At 37.3% G+C, this 16,894-nt stretch overlaps 2 protein-coding genes across 21 annotated transcripts in view; one reads left to right on the top strand and one right to left on the bottom strand.

The window, feature by feature from the left end:
- The window catches only part of LOC128260272 (eye-specific diacylglycerol kinase), a 130,594-nt gene that overhangs the window by 57,899 nt on the left and 55,801 nt on the right, over positions 1-16,894 (top strand). The gene's annotated exons all lie outside the window — the stretch shown is intronic.
- On the bottom strand, positions 5,006-6,560 carry LOC128260283 (farnesol dehydrogenase). Its single transcript, XM_052993147.1, has 2 exons — positions 5,946-6,560; positions 5,006-5,465 (listed from the first exon to the last, which is right to left on the bottom strand). The coding sequence occupies exons 1-2, from the start codon at positions 6,516-6,518 to the stop codon at positions 5,289-5,291; spliced, it is 750 nt and encodes a 249-aa protein (XP_052849107.1). The 5' UTR covers positions 6,519-6,560; the 3' UTR covers positions 5,006-5,288.

The raw sequence follows: 16,894 nt of genomic DNA, 5'->3' as shown, positions 1-16,894 counted from the left end.
GGCCTTAAAAACACAAGCAGAGAAAAAACTAAGGATTGTTGGCTAGCACTAACACAAAAGCAAATGAAATAGCTGACAAAAAGTGGAAATGGGAAAAAGTTTATGAAAAAAAAAAATAGATTATTATGTGAAAAGGCTGGAAAACTTTTTCGTGCCCGCCCGTTTATTTTCGAACTTTCTACTACTCCAATTTTGGCCTCGTTACAATTCAACAGAATGCTACAAGTTTTTCCCCTCAGGACCTTTAACCCCCTCATTTCAATCGCTTACTTTGCGGGCTGCACAAAACTGCCGCGAAGAAAAGTGAAAAGTTCTTAATCATGTAAACGAAACGTTATGCTGCAATTTATGTGCAAGGGCGAAAAGTTAATGCGCCGCACGCGCCATCATCGTTCCTCGAACCGGCGGGTCCGGGTCTCCTTTTCCGGGCTTTCCTTCCGGATTTTACATTTTCCGCATTGTTACGCGCAGACGAAAGGGAAAGCATGTGGGCAAAGGTGTTGTTTAATAGTGGCCATTGCAATTGCCCTCCGCACATCCACACCTAGTGAGTAAAATCGGATGGTAAATAGTTCAATTTATTGAAAGCTTAAAAAAATTAACAACATTTTCCATGTTACTCCATTGTCTGCAGATTGCAAATTAAAGATTATCTGAGCAGAATTGTTAAATATTCTAAAATTGGTTTTGATAAATTAAAATGCCACACTACATATTAATTCAGCCTAACTAAAAACAGTTTAATAATATTTTTAAATTGAGAAATTTTGAATCTCTCGAAAGTGTTCTTTTGCTGTGTTATACACAGAAGTAAATTTAAAATTTTATAATAATTTGAACCATTTATGCAGAATAGTTGCCGATTAGGGATACAACGTCTTCCGTTGTAATTACACAGGGAAATCGTAGCTATTCAAATCATCCAGCAGCCCTGTTTTTGTTTCATATATCGCAAATTTAAGGTAAACCGAACGTGTTCGCCATACGGATTGTCAATGCTTTTTCAGGCATGCAATGCCCCAGACTCCTTGCTGTAATATTTGTGCAGTTTGATTGACTCCACAGAATTATATACTATACTATTTCCTTCATGTGTGTATGGATTTTATTAAATTTTGTCGCTACTCGGCAGGTAAAGTTCGAGTTGTAGAGCGCACCTAATGGGAATTTTCTTTCTGGGACTTGAGCTCAAGCCCCCATCAATCTGAAAATCTGAAATGCAGTCTGCAGCCAACGATGGGACACTGTTTGGCAATTTTCCTGGCACTTATTGTTTGCCTTTGTTTAGCACTGCAAATTGCCTGACAATGACGATGATGGCTGAGCACTCCGAACATGACCGAATTTTCACCCGAATGAGGCGAACAAATTTTTAACCCCTCGTCGCCCATGGATCAATTTTGATTGACATTCCACAAAAGGGCAATCACGATGTATGTATGCTCCTAATTGCAGTTGGTTGGGGGCAATTTCAGTTGTGTTATTATGTCAGAAATTGATAGTCTGAATAAGAAATCACGTTAACTTTATTTGGTTGTTTTTAATATATCATTTGTATGATATAAATATTTGGTAATACTGCAAGATTATTTAAACTTGGCCAAAATAAGATACAGCTTATATCTTATTTATCAGTAATTTGAAGTTGCAGCTGTAGATGCCAATTGATTGAACAATTAATGGCAAAATCAAAGAGTTAATGGCAAAATCAAAGAGTTATGTCGACTAGGAGTTCATTATAATTAAGACCTAATCAATTTGACTTCGACTGCACTCAAACAAAATAATTAATTTCATGCTACTATTCGTTGCCTTGGAATTATGGCAACTGTCAAAGAAAGCGGCCAAATGCCATTTTCGTTTGGTACCGAAGCCACCGCAAATTTCAATCAATCAAGCCAAGTCCATTGCAATATGCAAACAAGATTCAAATTTTAGTGCTGGCCATGGCGTAGGCATGAAAATGAAATTGGCTTTGATTGATGCCCCGCATTAAGTCCTGGGAATTTCTACGAATTCCTCCCGGCTTTGGATGCAATTCGGTTGGGGCCCCAAAAGGTCGTCACATGTTGGCCACAACTGTCCCAAACAGAAGTCCGGGAGTAGCTGTGGGCGCTTTGTCAAAAAGTAAAATGTCGATGGCAGGAAAAGCTGCTCAAAACACCAAAACTAACGGGAACCACAGTTTCCGCAATGCAGAAATTTGAAAGGAGGAGGCGAAAATGTTCTGGAACCTGGCCCAAAAATTCCCCAACTGAGCCACACACACGTCCACAGGTGATAGAGAAAAGGGTTGCGGGGGTCAACTCACAAAAAAACGGTTCGAGGGCCAAGGCCGGAAATGTCATAAACATGTTGCGTATTGTAGTCGGCTTTCGCTTCTCTTTAGCGTCCGGAAAAATCCTTGGTTGTCCACTCGGTATCTGGCCAAAATGAATTTCTCTTAAACGGGCTAAGCCTAAAAGCATACCACATCTATCGGTCTATCTTATTTGGACATTTTTGAGTGGACTATAAAAGGTTTATTATAACAATAAGGTGTGTTATTGTTATTGTAATAAAATAAAGTTCTGAATTGCATAAATATTTTTAAAAATTTGCTAAGAATCTTTCAATACTTGAAGACCATTTAAATTAAAAGGTATTAATTAGGCTCACTTTTTGCACTTGAGCTTTAAAATGTAATGGCTTCATATGTCAAATAATAAAACGAAGTATATTTTTCTATTATCTATTTACTTAGAACCTTGCAGTCAAATTATATATTTAATTTTTTCAATTCATTACTTAATTAACATTTGTTTTAGAAGGTATTAAATAGGCTTACTTGTTGCATTAAAGCTTTCAAAGTTGATTGCTTTATTTGTCAAATAATTTAATGCGATATATGTTTTTAAATGATCTACTTAGAACCTTGCAGTCAATTTATTTTTTTATTTTTTATCTTTATTTTTTCTGATGCAGCTGCATGTTCATGCTAACAAATATTTCCATTAAGAACTATTCAAATCAGTTAACGAAAGTTGTTGAATGTAAGGCAAAGTTTATTCAAAGGTCATTGATGTGAGTCCCAGTTTTCACAACCCCATTACCGTTGGCAGAGCTTAAAGGTCCTCTCCACAATGACCCTCATCTTTCGCATAAATTTCGTTTAATCCGTTTAAAAGCTGAAGTCTAGTATCTATTGGCTTGGCCTTAAGAGGCTCCAAGGAAAATGCACTGCCAACGGGGAGAGGAAGAAGGGTTTCCCATGCTGGCATGGTTGGCAGCAAAACTTTGGCGCTATATGACATTTGTTATAAATTTAATTAAAACAAAATGCCGGAAATGAGTGAAGTACAGAGCGTCTTCGGGGGGTTTTCGTGGGATATGCCAAACAAAAGAAAACTTGTCTAACTGGCAGACAAGGCGTACTGGCATACTCCTTGGCAACGCAAGTTCAGAGAACCTCTTTAAAACGACCAACGGATGAAGCTTAAAATACCCTTTAAAAGATCCTTAGTTTCAACATCTACTTAAAAAATATTACGATTTTTGTAGCGATTTTTTGTTTTGATTACTACAAAGTTTGACATATGTTATTTTTATACAAAACTAAAAATACTATAATTAAAAAGCAATATTTTTAAAGTTATTTAACAAAATCAAAATTATAATACGAATGTTATGAGGCGAAAAACTCATAACCAACTGAATTTAAAATGTTACGAAATAAAGGTATAACCTTTTATTTTACTGATAGGGTTGGGCTGAAGTGTAAACCTGATGCAAAACCAAGTAAAGTAACTTCTGACTGAGCTTAAGTCATGTGTGCTCGCTGGAAATATGTTCGTTCGCCAGGAATTCCGGGAAAAGGAGACAGAGTTTGGCGAAAGGCACATGTGATGTTATTCTGTCATTAAAAGGTTCGAAAAAAGTTTTCACTTTGCCGCCAAAATACGAGCATTCAAATGGGGGGTGCCAAAACAAAAAAGGGATACCAGCGAAAAGTTTTTCTGTTCGCTGCGTAAAAATGATATAAAATAATTACGTTGAGATAATATGGGTCCTGAACATGATGCCTTGAATTTTTGGCTTAAGCCCTCCGGCCACGAGACCGCAGCCTCGCGAAAGTTTTGCGGCGCTAATGTTGGGAATTTTTGTTAATTTTGTGGACCTCTAAGCGAGTGCAATTACATGCCCCACTGAGGCTGTGGTCCTAAGTACCAAATCGTGTCGCGAAGCGATGCGTATACGTAATACGTAATACGCGTATGCGTAACATTCAAAGCGACTAAGCCCAAGTGGCCATGGCCATTCATCCGGCTGACTGACTCTGTTTGGAGAATTTATTCGCATAATTGCCAAAAGGAAGTATATTTTAAAATTAATCCCATGATTATGTGGCGGCGGTAAACAACTTTTGGGCAAACACACACAAAAAACTTTGTTTGGCCAAAACTATTTTGTTCCCTCATAAAAGTGTATCTCAAACTTTTTCAGTTTGGTAAACACACGACTTATTTTAATCACACAAAACAAAATTTAAGTCAATGTCATTATTGGCTTTAATAAAGTTGGCCTGTTTATATACAAAACGACTTTGAACTACTGATTTAGTAATGTTTTAATATCGTAGTAAATATAATTAAAATAGTAAATAGTGTAAGTTATTTAATTTATATAGTAGCATTTTGTGGTGAGCAACTACGAGTAGTACTACAACAATTTGTTATACTGTATCAAGTATCCCATACCGATTATTACTATGTATTCAAATTTGTAAACACTTCTTGGAAACTATTTCGAATTACCATTATGGTGATGGGTGCATGAAATTACAAACTGCATTATTCACAAGTGCGCTGCCCCATTAAACCACTTGCATATTTATGAAGTGCCCCCGATGTCGTTTGATGACTTTATCGACTTTGTTAACTCGTTAACCGATGGCCCATGAATTTTTAAGCCGACCTAGGCAAATATGTATCTTTCCGATGCGTTGCTATTGATTCCCGAGACTGTGTTAATTTACAAAACTGAATTATTTATTTGGTTTTGCGGAAAAGTGCTGAGCAAATAGCCATAACAGTTACAATAAAAGTAAAATGAAACGAGGTGTATATGTTAGTAAGAGTAAACAATTTTGTGGTCAACCAAATGGGTCCCTGTGCCAGTGAGTATCTGAGGTGTGTGTGCTGCAGGTCGTTTCGTTTCGTTTCGTTTCCCTTCATTTGATTGTTATTGTGAGTCGATTCGATTGCCTAATCTCGGGGGCTGCGCATTATCGTGCCATCGTTCCGTCGTTATCAGAAGTACTCGCCCACCGCCCGCAGCGTTATCTGCTCCACCTGGGTGTGTGGTGGCGTCGACAGGGCGTACAGTACAGCCTGGGCCACGTCGTCCGCCTGCAGGATGACCTCGCCCAACTTGGCCTTCGTCTCGTCGGGCACGATCTCGGTGGCCACCCAGCCGGGATTGATGCTCTGCAGGATTGGGGAATAAGACGTATTTAAATATTTTCAAGTTTTTTTTTTTATTGTTTTTATAAGCAATTTAAATATAAAAGTGGGTAAACATTTGATTATGTATTAAGAATTTCTATTGACGCATTGCAGTATTATGGGAACAGCCCAAATGTATTTAAATACTCGTGAGATTTTTTAAATTCTCACTTATCCTCTGAACGACTTTTTTCTAATCTCTTAGCATATTGCTCAAGCCATTTTATCGAGCAAACACTGTCTGAAAGCAGCTGTTACAATAAGCACTGTTATAAGTGTTTAAGTTCATGCTGGTATTTACAATATAATTGAAACTGATATTCAATGCCATGTTGATTGATTATAAAGTGATTAATATATATTAAAGGATATTTATAAGATTGAAAAGAATTAATAAATGTAAGAAATATTTTAAATAATAATTGGTTTTGATTATAATCCATGCAAAGTTTTAGTGCTCACCGTGGTCTTGATTTTGGATCCCTTCTGGATCAGCTCCTGTCTACAGATCTCGTGGACGGCGGTCAGTCCGAATTTGCTGGGCGTGTAGGCGTTGAGGCTCTCGTCCGCCGGATCCGGCTTGTAGCCAGCCACTCCGGCCGTGCTGTTCACGAAGAAGAGATGGCCGGCCACTTGGCGCCGCCTCATGCTGCCGGCGGCCAGCTTTGTGCAGTAAATGCTGCCCATGAGATTCGTCTGCAGGATGTTGCCAATGTCCTTGGTGGGCATGTCGATCAGCTGGCCGCCCAGGACGATGCCGGCATTGTTGATCAGCACATCGATGCCGCCCAGCTCCCGTTCGATCCACTCGAAGGCACCGTTCACCTGCGATTCCTGTGAAACGTCGCAGGTGTGCTGATGGAATCGCGCTCTCTGATCCTCCGGCAACGATTGTCGCAATTTCTCCAGGCGATCGGTGCGACGGGCCAGTCCCACAACCTGCAGCCCGGCGGCCACCAGAAGACGGGCACAGGCTGCTCCGATTCCGGAGCTGGCGCCACTTATCACGGCCACGCGATTCTGCCAACGATCCATTGCCTACGAATTCCGGCGATCAACTGAGTCCGGAATTTGGCAGAGGATCGGGTTATATGCTCTCGACTCGGTCTTATCGCAGCCGGTCGCTTCCCTCTTAATCTTCCTCTCTCTCCGCACACTGAGAAAAATTCAATACACAAATAGATTTTTTTATGGGGTGTCCAGACTTTTCATTATATTTTCTAGAAAAAATTTAAAACCTATTAAGGTTTTATAAAGTTAGAAATAATGTTAAATATTTATATCTTCGCTGTACATTATAAAAGGTAAATTTAATAGGAATGAGGATGTATTCAGGATGTACTAAAAAATAAAAATGTTTTTTTTTTTAAATACAACTAGTGTGAGCATTCGTTGGTTTCTTAAGTTTCGCTCAGTGTACTTGAAAAATATGTTAAGGTTGTTGGCATGACGTGTCTTTTGTCCCTTTGAACAGACCATCCGATCAGAGGGGCTGCTGACAACAGATGTTGTTTTCGGCCTATCAACCCCAGTGAATTCATGATGATAACCGAAGATCTAAGGTCTAAAGAAATGATGTTTTACAAATTTTTAAAGTATCTATAACTCTAACCAATTTTGCATGGTTTCAATATCATACTTATGTTTTTATTGGCCTCATATGATTTTATGTATTTTATGAATGGGTTTTTAAACATATTTTTATTAGCCATTAAGATCAATGGATAACTAGCGATATTTTTTAATTTATGAGATTCGAAAATTGAAATGTCTTGCGTTACTTATGCATTTTCCCATGCATTAAAAGCGGGCCATTAAAAAGACTAACACGCAATGCAGTTAAATGGCGCCCCAAGTTATGGCACACACACTTGCACAACTGTAATGGCGCATGTGTGGGTGTGTATCTGTGTGTGTGGGGTTTTCTGGTTTATCGCCCAGCACACGCTTGACATATTTTGTGCAGCGGCGTTTTTTTTTTTTTATGTCCGCTCGTAACATTCAAGAGATGCTTAAATGGCAACAACAAGGCAACAAAGGGAAATTCCACCAAGAAAAAGAAGAAGGGTCGCTCTGCTGCATCCAGTTGCAACATGTTGCAAGTGCCAATGCCCATCAAATCACAACCGGGGCCATTTTGCCAGCACTTTATCATGCAATTACTCAGGCAAATGATTACAGAGGACTTTGGCAAAACAAACTATGCAATAAACGACGACGATGCAAAAACGACAGACTAGCTAAGGACACACAAATTGTCCTTTCTGCCAGCAAGTCTGATTAACCATCCATCGGAGCAGCTCATCAATACGGAATGCAGTATTAAATTGATGCCAAGCAATTTGTTTGGATTTTCCAGGTCTCGATACTTCAGAACAATTTCCCATTTCCCATATCCCCACTTTTTTTCCACTCGCTCAATTTAAATGAAAACGTGTCAATCGTTAGTCGAATGTCTTCACTTTTCTCTATTGGTTTTTATCTCGCTTCTTCCCACTCTCTATTGATTTTTGTAGACCCATTCTCACTCTTATTAAAATCAAGGTGAACATATAATAAAATCTTTAAGCTTTTTAAAAGGCGCTTTAAGCAATCAAATGCATAAATAAAAACATTTTTTTATAACCCAAATGATTTATTTAAAATGGCCAAAAAGTTCTATCTAATTTATTGAATCATTTTCTGCAGCAAAATAGTGAAATATTACACCGCAATTTAGTCTAACAAATTGAAAAAAATAGGTACAAATGTATGTTTAATATTTTTTTGCTTGCATTTTTTTCTAACTTTATTGGAATCACTTCATCGCTATAAATTCTTCATGCGTCAACAAGTTATCATATGAATACCGCAAAAAATGACATGCTGGATATTCAAATGGACAGCTGTCAAAAGAACAGCAGAAAAGCATAGAAAAACAGATAAAATTGGTTTTCAACTCCAAAACGGAATGCTGTCAATGACAACATACTGGAAATGAAAACAATTCAAATTAAAAATAAATATTGACTATAGGGCAAACAAGCAATAAAGTGGTTTTAAGTCTTAAATGTTAAAGTATTAATTAGGATAACTGGGATTTGATTGTCGATAGTAAATATTTATAGACTTTTAAGGGACCTGAAAACATTATTGTTTAACATTTTGAATATTTCTTGCCAGTTGTGGCATTTTCCACCTTCCTCTTTCTCGACTCGAACATAGGTTAGAAGGTCAGCAAATTATTTTCAACTTGGCTTCAACCATTCCAATTAATAAATACTTGCTTTGGCTATTCTGTTTATTAAATTCCTTGTTCTGGTTTCCTCCTATCTGCGTTGAGGTAAATGTGGTTATGTGAGAAAACTTGCATTGGCAACAAGCTGTTAAATGAATTAGCAGTTAAATTACATAGATTATTGAGATATTTTATAACTTAATTAAATCTTATACTTGTTTCTATTTTTAGACTTGATTCAATCCATTGCCATTGCGTATGAGAATTTTAATTTTAAATCTCTCTTAAGGCCATTTTTCTGCTTTTTGACTTTTTTACTTCACATATGTCTTTTTTTGGCCGTAAAACCGCTTAAACTAAAATCAAATTCAAACCATTAGCCAAACATTGTTGGCTAGCAAATCCTTTTTTTGTTTTTTCATGGGTAAAAGTTGCACTTACAATGGATTTTCACCAGCTGCTTTTCGCTATCTTTTCCCTGCTTATAATGGCTTCGCAATGGGATCGGCAAATGGTGGCGCGGTGCGGAAAAACTCCCTGGAAATTAGGGGGAACCGTAGAAGGCCATCAGTATAATAATTCTTGTGCTTAAAAGGAGTTTGGCGTGGGCGCCTCTGCGCTTGAATATGTTGTTTTTGTTTTGCATTGTGAATGCGGACAAATGCAAGATGGCGGGAAAAGCGGGATTTTCCGAGACCTTCAGCCATTAGTAGTGGCTATGATGGAGGATGGGTGGACGAGATTCATGTGCTGCTTTAGTTCAACAGGATCCATAAAATTAACGCTGAATGAGGCGAGTTCCAGGATGCAACAATGTCTGCCTTACATTATTCCATTTTACCCACCATTTTTCTTACCACCCTTTGTGTGTGTAATGAATGTAAGTAAAGTAAAGTGAAGTGAAGTAAAGGCCAAACAATAACAGGAAAATCTACTCACAGGACAAGACAATTGAGGCAACAATGTTTTTGGGTTTTCCCTGCTTCACATATTTTCGTTGTTTGTGTTTCAGCTTTTTCCTCCTTTTGTTGGTCATTTAGGAGCTCATTTTGTGGCCTCATTAATGTGTGTGTGGGTGTGTGTGTGCGTGGGTGAGTGGGTGGGCCAAGTAAATAAGTGGTGGAAGTTAACGAATAATGACCGTTAAGATCTCGCCTGGTTGCAATCCTGCCATAAAGACATTAATAGACAAATAACGATTTTAGCGTTTGGCAGCTGTAGATTTATGGAACTACTACTTACATTGTTTTCATTTTTGATTTGAAAATGAACTGCAGTCTTAAAATGTCACAGCTTAGCTATGTTTATTGTAATTTTACTTATTCTTTTAATTTAAATTAAAGGAACTACTGCAACAATTACATTGTTTTCAGTTTTACTTTAATAACGGATTGAAGTCTTACAACGAAATATTTACTTAGTCTTTTTTTGAAGCCACTTCAACACCTTATACTTTCCTTAATTTACATTTGAAATTTCGCCTTTCCACTTTTGCCCGCCTCACAAATCATTTAGATTAGTTTGCCGCTGGACGATGGGTTAATTAACCCATGCCAACCCATCCCATCCCATTCCATCTCGCTTAAAAGGTGGACAAGCAGGCAAGTGTTCAACTTCCGCTTTTCAGACATTTTCACCCAGTTTTTCGCACTGTCAGCTTGGGCTTGGCCATAGCTTTTCTACGCTGCCTGTGCTATGCTCTTTGCATTTTTGTATTTTTGTATTTTTTTTCTTTCTTATTTTTACACTTAACTCAATTTGCTGGGCCAAATAAAGTACGCTGCACGGCCACGCCCACTGACAAGCTTATTGGGGGCAAATGCCGTGGGGAACCAAAGGTATAGAAAATTATTGCTCAACGGAAAACAATTATTTTGTGCCGGTTTTCTCTCCCTCTCTTTGTTTTTTTTTTCTTTTGCAGGGCCATTAATGTAAGACGTGATGAGGGCCCCCGCCTCCTAGGGAATATTCCCGTGTGGGCGTGGCATCGGTTGGTATCGTGTAATCTGAATATTGCCGTGACTCGCCTGCACCGCTAAGTACTAAGTCAGCGAGCTCCTTTCACTTCCTTCAACCAAATTGCATTTGCTTTTGGCCATTTAGGGCTATCGACTTCGGGCCCTCACCCTTGATAACTTTAGCTGGCAGCCAGGAAGCCCTCGAGACTTACTATTTTATTACTAAAATAAGCTAAGCCTTACTTTGATGATTTATTAAAAGCTATTTAGTAAGGCTTCATTGATAAAGGTAAATCGAAAAGATCATATATCATACTTTTTAAACGAAAATGTAGGACACCACAAAAATCGTTTGATATTTAAAATCCACCATTAATCATGGTGTTTTAAATTTAAAGCAGTTTTTCAAGTGAGTAAACGCTGAAAAAAGAAATTAATTAAAAAGTTAAAGGATTAGCATAAATTCTTACATCATTTTATGAAAAACTTTATAAATTGTTTAAAACTAAACTTTTCCCATTAATATGTTTAGCTATGGTTAACAGCTCACTTATTATTCAAAATAAAAGGCAACTTATAATTTAAATACTTCACATTAAATTAGTAACCGCCTCAAAAAAAAAGGACACTTTAGCCTGGAGGGCATTAAGGAATCGCCTTTTGAGGGACCACAGCCGATGAAAATATTTCATTTTTATTTGTTCTCTGTTTTGGCTTTGAAGGTTCTTGCTGCCACATGGCGTATGTGTGATATTTGTTAATGCGTGTAATTAAGCAACACGTTCTCTTTTTCCACCTAGCCCGTTGGCTAGCAACTTCCGCCAGCTGTTTTTGCTGCGAAACATGAAACTCTAATTACCAGAAAATGCCCAGAAAGGAAACAGCCAAAAAAAAGAGTACGACAGGTGGAGTGTTCGTGTTTGTGTCTATGTGTGTATGTGTGTGTGTGCGGGGGGTTCGTTTATGCTTTTCACTTGTCGAACGAATTGAATCGGCAATATCCAGCCGCAGGCCTGCTGTTGAATTTCCGTCCCAGATGCCCAAACCGGACTACAAAAACCAAAGACCGGAGTCCGTTTTCCCGGATTTGATGAATAGAATCGCAGCCCACACATCCAGCAGTGATGAAAGAGGGGCCACAATTGTGTTTTTGGTTGGGTACCTGGTAAAGCTTGTTATTTTTCCGAAACATGGTGCCTTAATTACCACAAAATGTTAAATTATTTTCAATTGTAAAGTTGTGAAATGAGTTTTACCAGTTGAATTTAACATTTTCCTATTACAATGCGAAAAAGAAATTTCTAACATAATATATATTGAAAATATAATATTCGAAAATGAATTCCTAAAAATTAAACATATTTAATTAAGTATCATATAAAAGAAAATTATGCTTCTTGTAAAGTATAAGGAAGTGTTGTTAAAATTTAAATTGGAATAAGATCGTTCGACGTGATAAAGTTATGATAGAAATCGTCGTAGGTGCCTAACAAAATAAGTAAGGCTAACAATACCTATAAACATTTTTGGATATGTTAACCTAGATTTTCTCATCACTGACGGGATATCATTATGCAATGCCAAATGGTCACTTGGGCGGCAGATGTATAATCTATTATCACTAGCGGTCCCCGGGTTGGCATTATAATTTGCCATCTGCCTCCAGACGACAGTCCTCGGAACAGGTCATTCCCAATGTCTGATGATGACGGCTGTTAAATGCGCAATTAATTGGCGCCGGGTCTGTCAGATGCCCAATGACCGTCAAAGGGTTAAAGATGCTTCCATTTTTCAGTGTCGTTGGCTTTCCCAGACGACAGATTAAAGTTAACGATTTCTCCCCCAATGCCCATTGAAAGGGGCGTGGCAGGGTCCTGAAAGGTAGACGAATTATGATTATTGTTAAATTGTGCCAAAAGGCGTTGTTGAAAAATGTTTATGCCATCGTTTAAAGTTTTAAAACTAAATTCTTATTGAAGAAACAACTGTTTTTTGAAGGAAAATAAGTATGTTTTATTCCTTATTTTTGTTTGTTTTAAAATCACTAAAGATTTACGTGGCCCGACTAATATGTTCTCCAGTTTAAATATGGCTTTTGAACCCATAAAATGAATATAATTTTTTCATAACTTTTTTGTTTCTTAATCAACACCAATAAGTCAGTCATATTTGTACAACTATTTTCATTCATATGAGCATTGTTTAAATATCACATTTTTTTGACCCATCACTTTTTTCGATCCGTACACATACGCTTTGGCTGACTTTTAATATGCGCATTTTCTTTATAGTTTTTCATATTTGTTCGCCATTCGCGTTATTAATTTCCACAGTCTGCACCGGATAATTTAAATTAAAATCAGGCAAGCGTAAAAAATAAAGAAATGTGCTGCGTGCCCTTGGGCGTTGTCCGATGCTGTCGTCACTTCCGGTTAATATCTGCCGCTGCCGCTGGAAATATTTGCCCACAATCCGCCCACTTTAAATGTGTGTGGCGTTAAAATGTGGCATTTGGAATTGGCACTGCGGCGTGGGCGAAACAAAAACGTTAGAATCCCTTCGATTGCGATCTTGTCCAATGAATTTACATTTTGAGAGAAAAATGTCTTAAATTAATATTTGATTTTCAAATGTCTATTAAGAATTATGGTATATTTTAGCTTACAAACTTATTTATATAGTAAACTTACAATTTAAAATGTACATATTTTTAGCAAGTAAAAAATGTATTTAACTAACATAAATATAAGGAAAAAATAATGTTTTTTTTCTGTTTAAAAGCCATTAACAACAATCAGCTCGTTTGGTTCTCAATTCTTAAATCGCTCATTTAGAGCGCCAAATTAATGAATTTATCCCAGTGCACCGATGACAGCCGTAAAGTGAGCATACTAAATGTTTACTTGGCGGCAAGTTATTGATGTGACAACCGCGTGTGAGCGGCAGTTTCCATTTAAGTGCACTCTATCTGCGGTTAGCAGTTAGTAGCTATAACTATAACTTTGCCTCACTGGGGACGGAATACTGCAGCCAATTGCTGTTCATTTGATTTATCTGGAGGCTTAAGTGAAACTACGGTTCCCAAGCTGAAATCAGCAGAAATATAAAAAATACTTAAAGGACCGTTTTTATACCCTTGCAGAGGGTATTATAATTTCAGTCAGAAGTTTGCAACGCAGTGAAGGAGACGTTTCCGACCCTATAAAGTATATATATTCTTGATCAGCATCACTAGGAGAGTCGATCTAGCCATGTCCGTCTGTCCGTCTGTCCGTCTGTCCGTCTGTCCGTCTGTCCGTCCGTTTATATGCAAACTAGTCTCTCAGTTTTAAAGCTATCTGCATGAAACTTTCCCAAAAGTTGTCTTTCTATTGCAGGTAGTATATAAGTCGGAACGAGCCGGATCGGACGACTATAGCATATAGCTCCCATAGGAACAATCGGAAAATAAATGAAAAAAAATTATAACTTTGCTGTTTTTTAATTTTTTGTTTAGTTCTTCGACATATAGTAATGGTAAAATATTTCCGATTTACGGTTTAAATTTCATCAAAATCGGACGACTATAGCATATAGCTCCCATAGGAACAATCGGAAAAATAAATGAAAAAAAATTATAACTTTGCTGTTTTTTAATTTTTTGTTTAGTTCTTCGAGATATAGTAATGGTTTAATATTTCAGAATTACGGTTTCAATTTCATCAAAATCGGACGACTATAGCATATAGCTCCCATAGGAACAATCGGAAAAATAAATGAAAAAAATTATAACTTTTCTGTTTTTTAATTTTTTGTTTAGTTCTTCGACATATAGCAATGTTTAATTATTTCAGAATTATGGTATAAATTTTATCAAAATCGGACGTCTATAGCATATAGCTCCCATAGAAATAATAAAAATATATAAAATAACTATCTAATAATTGAGCTGCAAATAATCATAGTTTCAATGTTTTTTTTTAGCACATACTCAAGTAAATCATAATTTAAATGTTTTCAAAAGTATTTAATTAATGCAATAGCTGCAAGGGTATATGAACTTCGGCTTGCCGAAGTTTGCTTTCCTTCTTGTTAGTCTTGAGTTATATATCAAGAGTTATTAAATAAAATCTTTGGTTGGTATAAAAAGTTATGGCAGTAGTTTAGAAATCCAGTGAAATCATTGAGTTTAACCTTTTATAGTTGAAGTTTGTTCGCCATTAATTAATTCTTGAGCCCCATCTTACTGCTGCTTCAGTTGCAAAGAAAATTATCATTTCATCTTTGTTCCTAAGCAATTTATTTCCTGATTGCAGCTGATTTCTGCAGTAAAATTGCCAGTGACTCTCGCCAATTATAGTTAATTAGTGCTGAAATATTCATGCAGCAATTCGTTGAAAACTTATCCAGCAGACTGTCCACTTTTACCTGCTCCTCGACATCCTTACGTCCTGGACGTTAAATGTCTTAAGATAGCCATTAAAGCCCTAATGAAATGTTTATTGACACGTACTTATAGCGCCAATTGACTTTGAATTGTTTATTTTTAAAATTTAGAGCAAGCAAAAAAAAAATTGTAGGCTTAGTTACAGCTAAATTCTAGGTCTTGAATGTAAATGTAATCTTATGAGTTTCAGTCGAATGATGTAGAGTCAAGTAAAATAAATTATAACATTATCGCTGACTTTCGATTCCACAAGCGACTCCAACTGGCTTTTACCAACACTGGGAGCCCATTTAGTGGCGTCTAACAAATCACCGCTGGGAGACAGCTCCGCTCCGAATCGCGTCCAATCTACTGAGTGTTAGCATCTGTGACTGGCTCCGAACGGTTGCCAGTAAATAAACTGGCCAAATTTGTCTAATGCGAGAACTCCCAACTCCGAGGTCCCACAGATCCCACATATCCCACTCCCACTCCCATTCCCACTACTCCACAAGCCCCAAGGAACTCCCCTTTTTGGGGCGCCATTGTCTTTGCCGGCTGTCGTTGCTCGTTCTGTGCATAATTCACGAGTTCAAATTGCCAAACGCCACATAAATGTACAAACAGGCACGTATTTATATATCTTGCCATCTCCCCGGCCTCAAATGGAATTATACTGTAGGGCTTGTGCAGACAGTTGGAGCCACAATTTTAGTAATGAAAGCAGATATTTTTGAATAGTGTTGTAAAGGGGCTTAGTACGCAAATCCGCTTATATCTGACATTAAAAGATAATCACGGGTGTAAAAAGTATATAAATAACAATTAACAAACGTATATAATTGCAATTAAATCTTACAATCATGAGTTGCCTCAAATCCCAATAAAAGGATTTTGTATCACTTCTTAATGGGTTTACCTAAAAAAACACTCTTAATAAGAATTAAAATAACTTAAAACGATGATTTAAAAGTACCAACATATACTGTTGTGTTTTTCTGTCTTCTCTTTTAATATGTTTAAAAATGCCTTACCTTATTATCCTATTTTTTGAACTACTATCACTCCAACCGCCGCTGTTTTAAATATATATACAATATAGGTTAAGTCGCTTTGGCTTTGCGGCTTGCATGCAAATTTTATGTTTTAATAATAAGTCTGTGGCATGCAAGCGTCGCATATTTTATGCCAATTGCTGGGGGTCTGCGGGGATTCCAGGTAAAATGTGTGCTCGAGGCAGCCCCACCTGGAGTCATTCAGTCAGTTAGTCATTCATTCATTCGGTTCACTTCAGTTTCGTGTCCTGGGCTGTTTATTTTTAACCCAATTGTTTTTTGGCCCCGGAGGAAAAATTAATATCTGCGCCCCCCACCGTGAAATTTTTCGTTTGCCCCCCCCGAACTCGACTTTGACTTAAAAATACATATCTCTTCCGGAGTGCCATTCTTGCACCTAAACAATTGTTAGCAGCTGCATCGAAAATTGATTAAAAATTCCCTCTGTAAATTGGAGCTTATATGGAGGATTGCGGCACACTTTTTAAATTTTCAAATTGGGGCGGACAAGTGCGTGCGGTCATGCAAAATGCAAATGCAAATATGAAATAAGATTGCCGCAATTTTCCGAACAGTCGCTCATTCCCACGATAGCCAGGCGGTAGAATAAATATTTTAGGCGAGTCGCACAAAATTGAAAATTAAACTTTAAACGGGGTTAGAGATGACAAAAAAAAAAAGTTTCGCCGGCAATATGCATTTTAAACATGTTATTAAAAATGCAGATAAGATTGCATTTGTTGAATTAATTTATATTTTTTGATGTCATTAAATAT

This window comes from Drosophila gunungcola (assembly GCF_025200985.1).
Source record: "Drosophila gunungcola strain Sukarami chromosome X unlocalized genomic scaffold, Dgunungcola_SK_2 000021F, whole genome shotgun sequence".
Classification (NCBI taxonomy): Eukaryota; Metazoa; Arthropoda; class Insecta; order Diptera; family Drosophilidae; genus Drosophila; species Drosophila gunungcola.
Note: the sequence above shows the minus strand (reverse complement) of the source record. Positions and strands in the feature narration are given on the sequence as shown.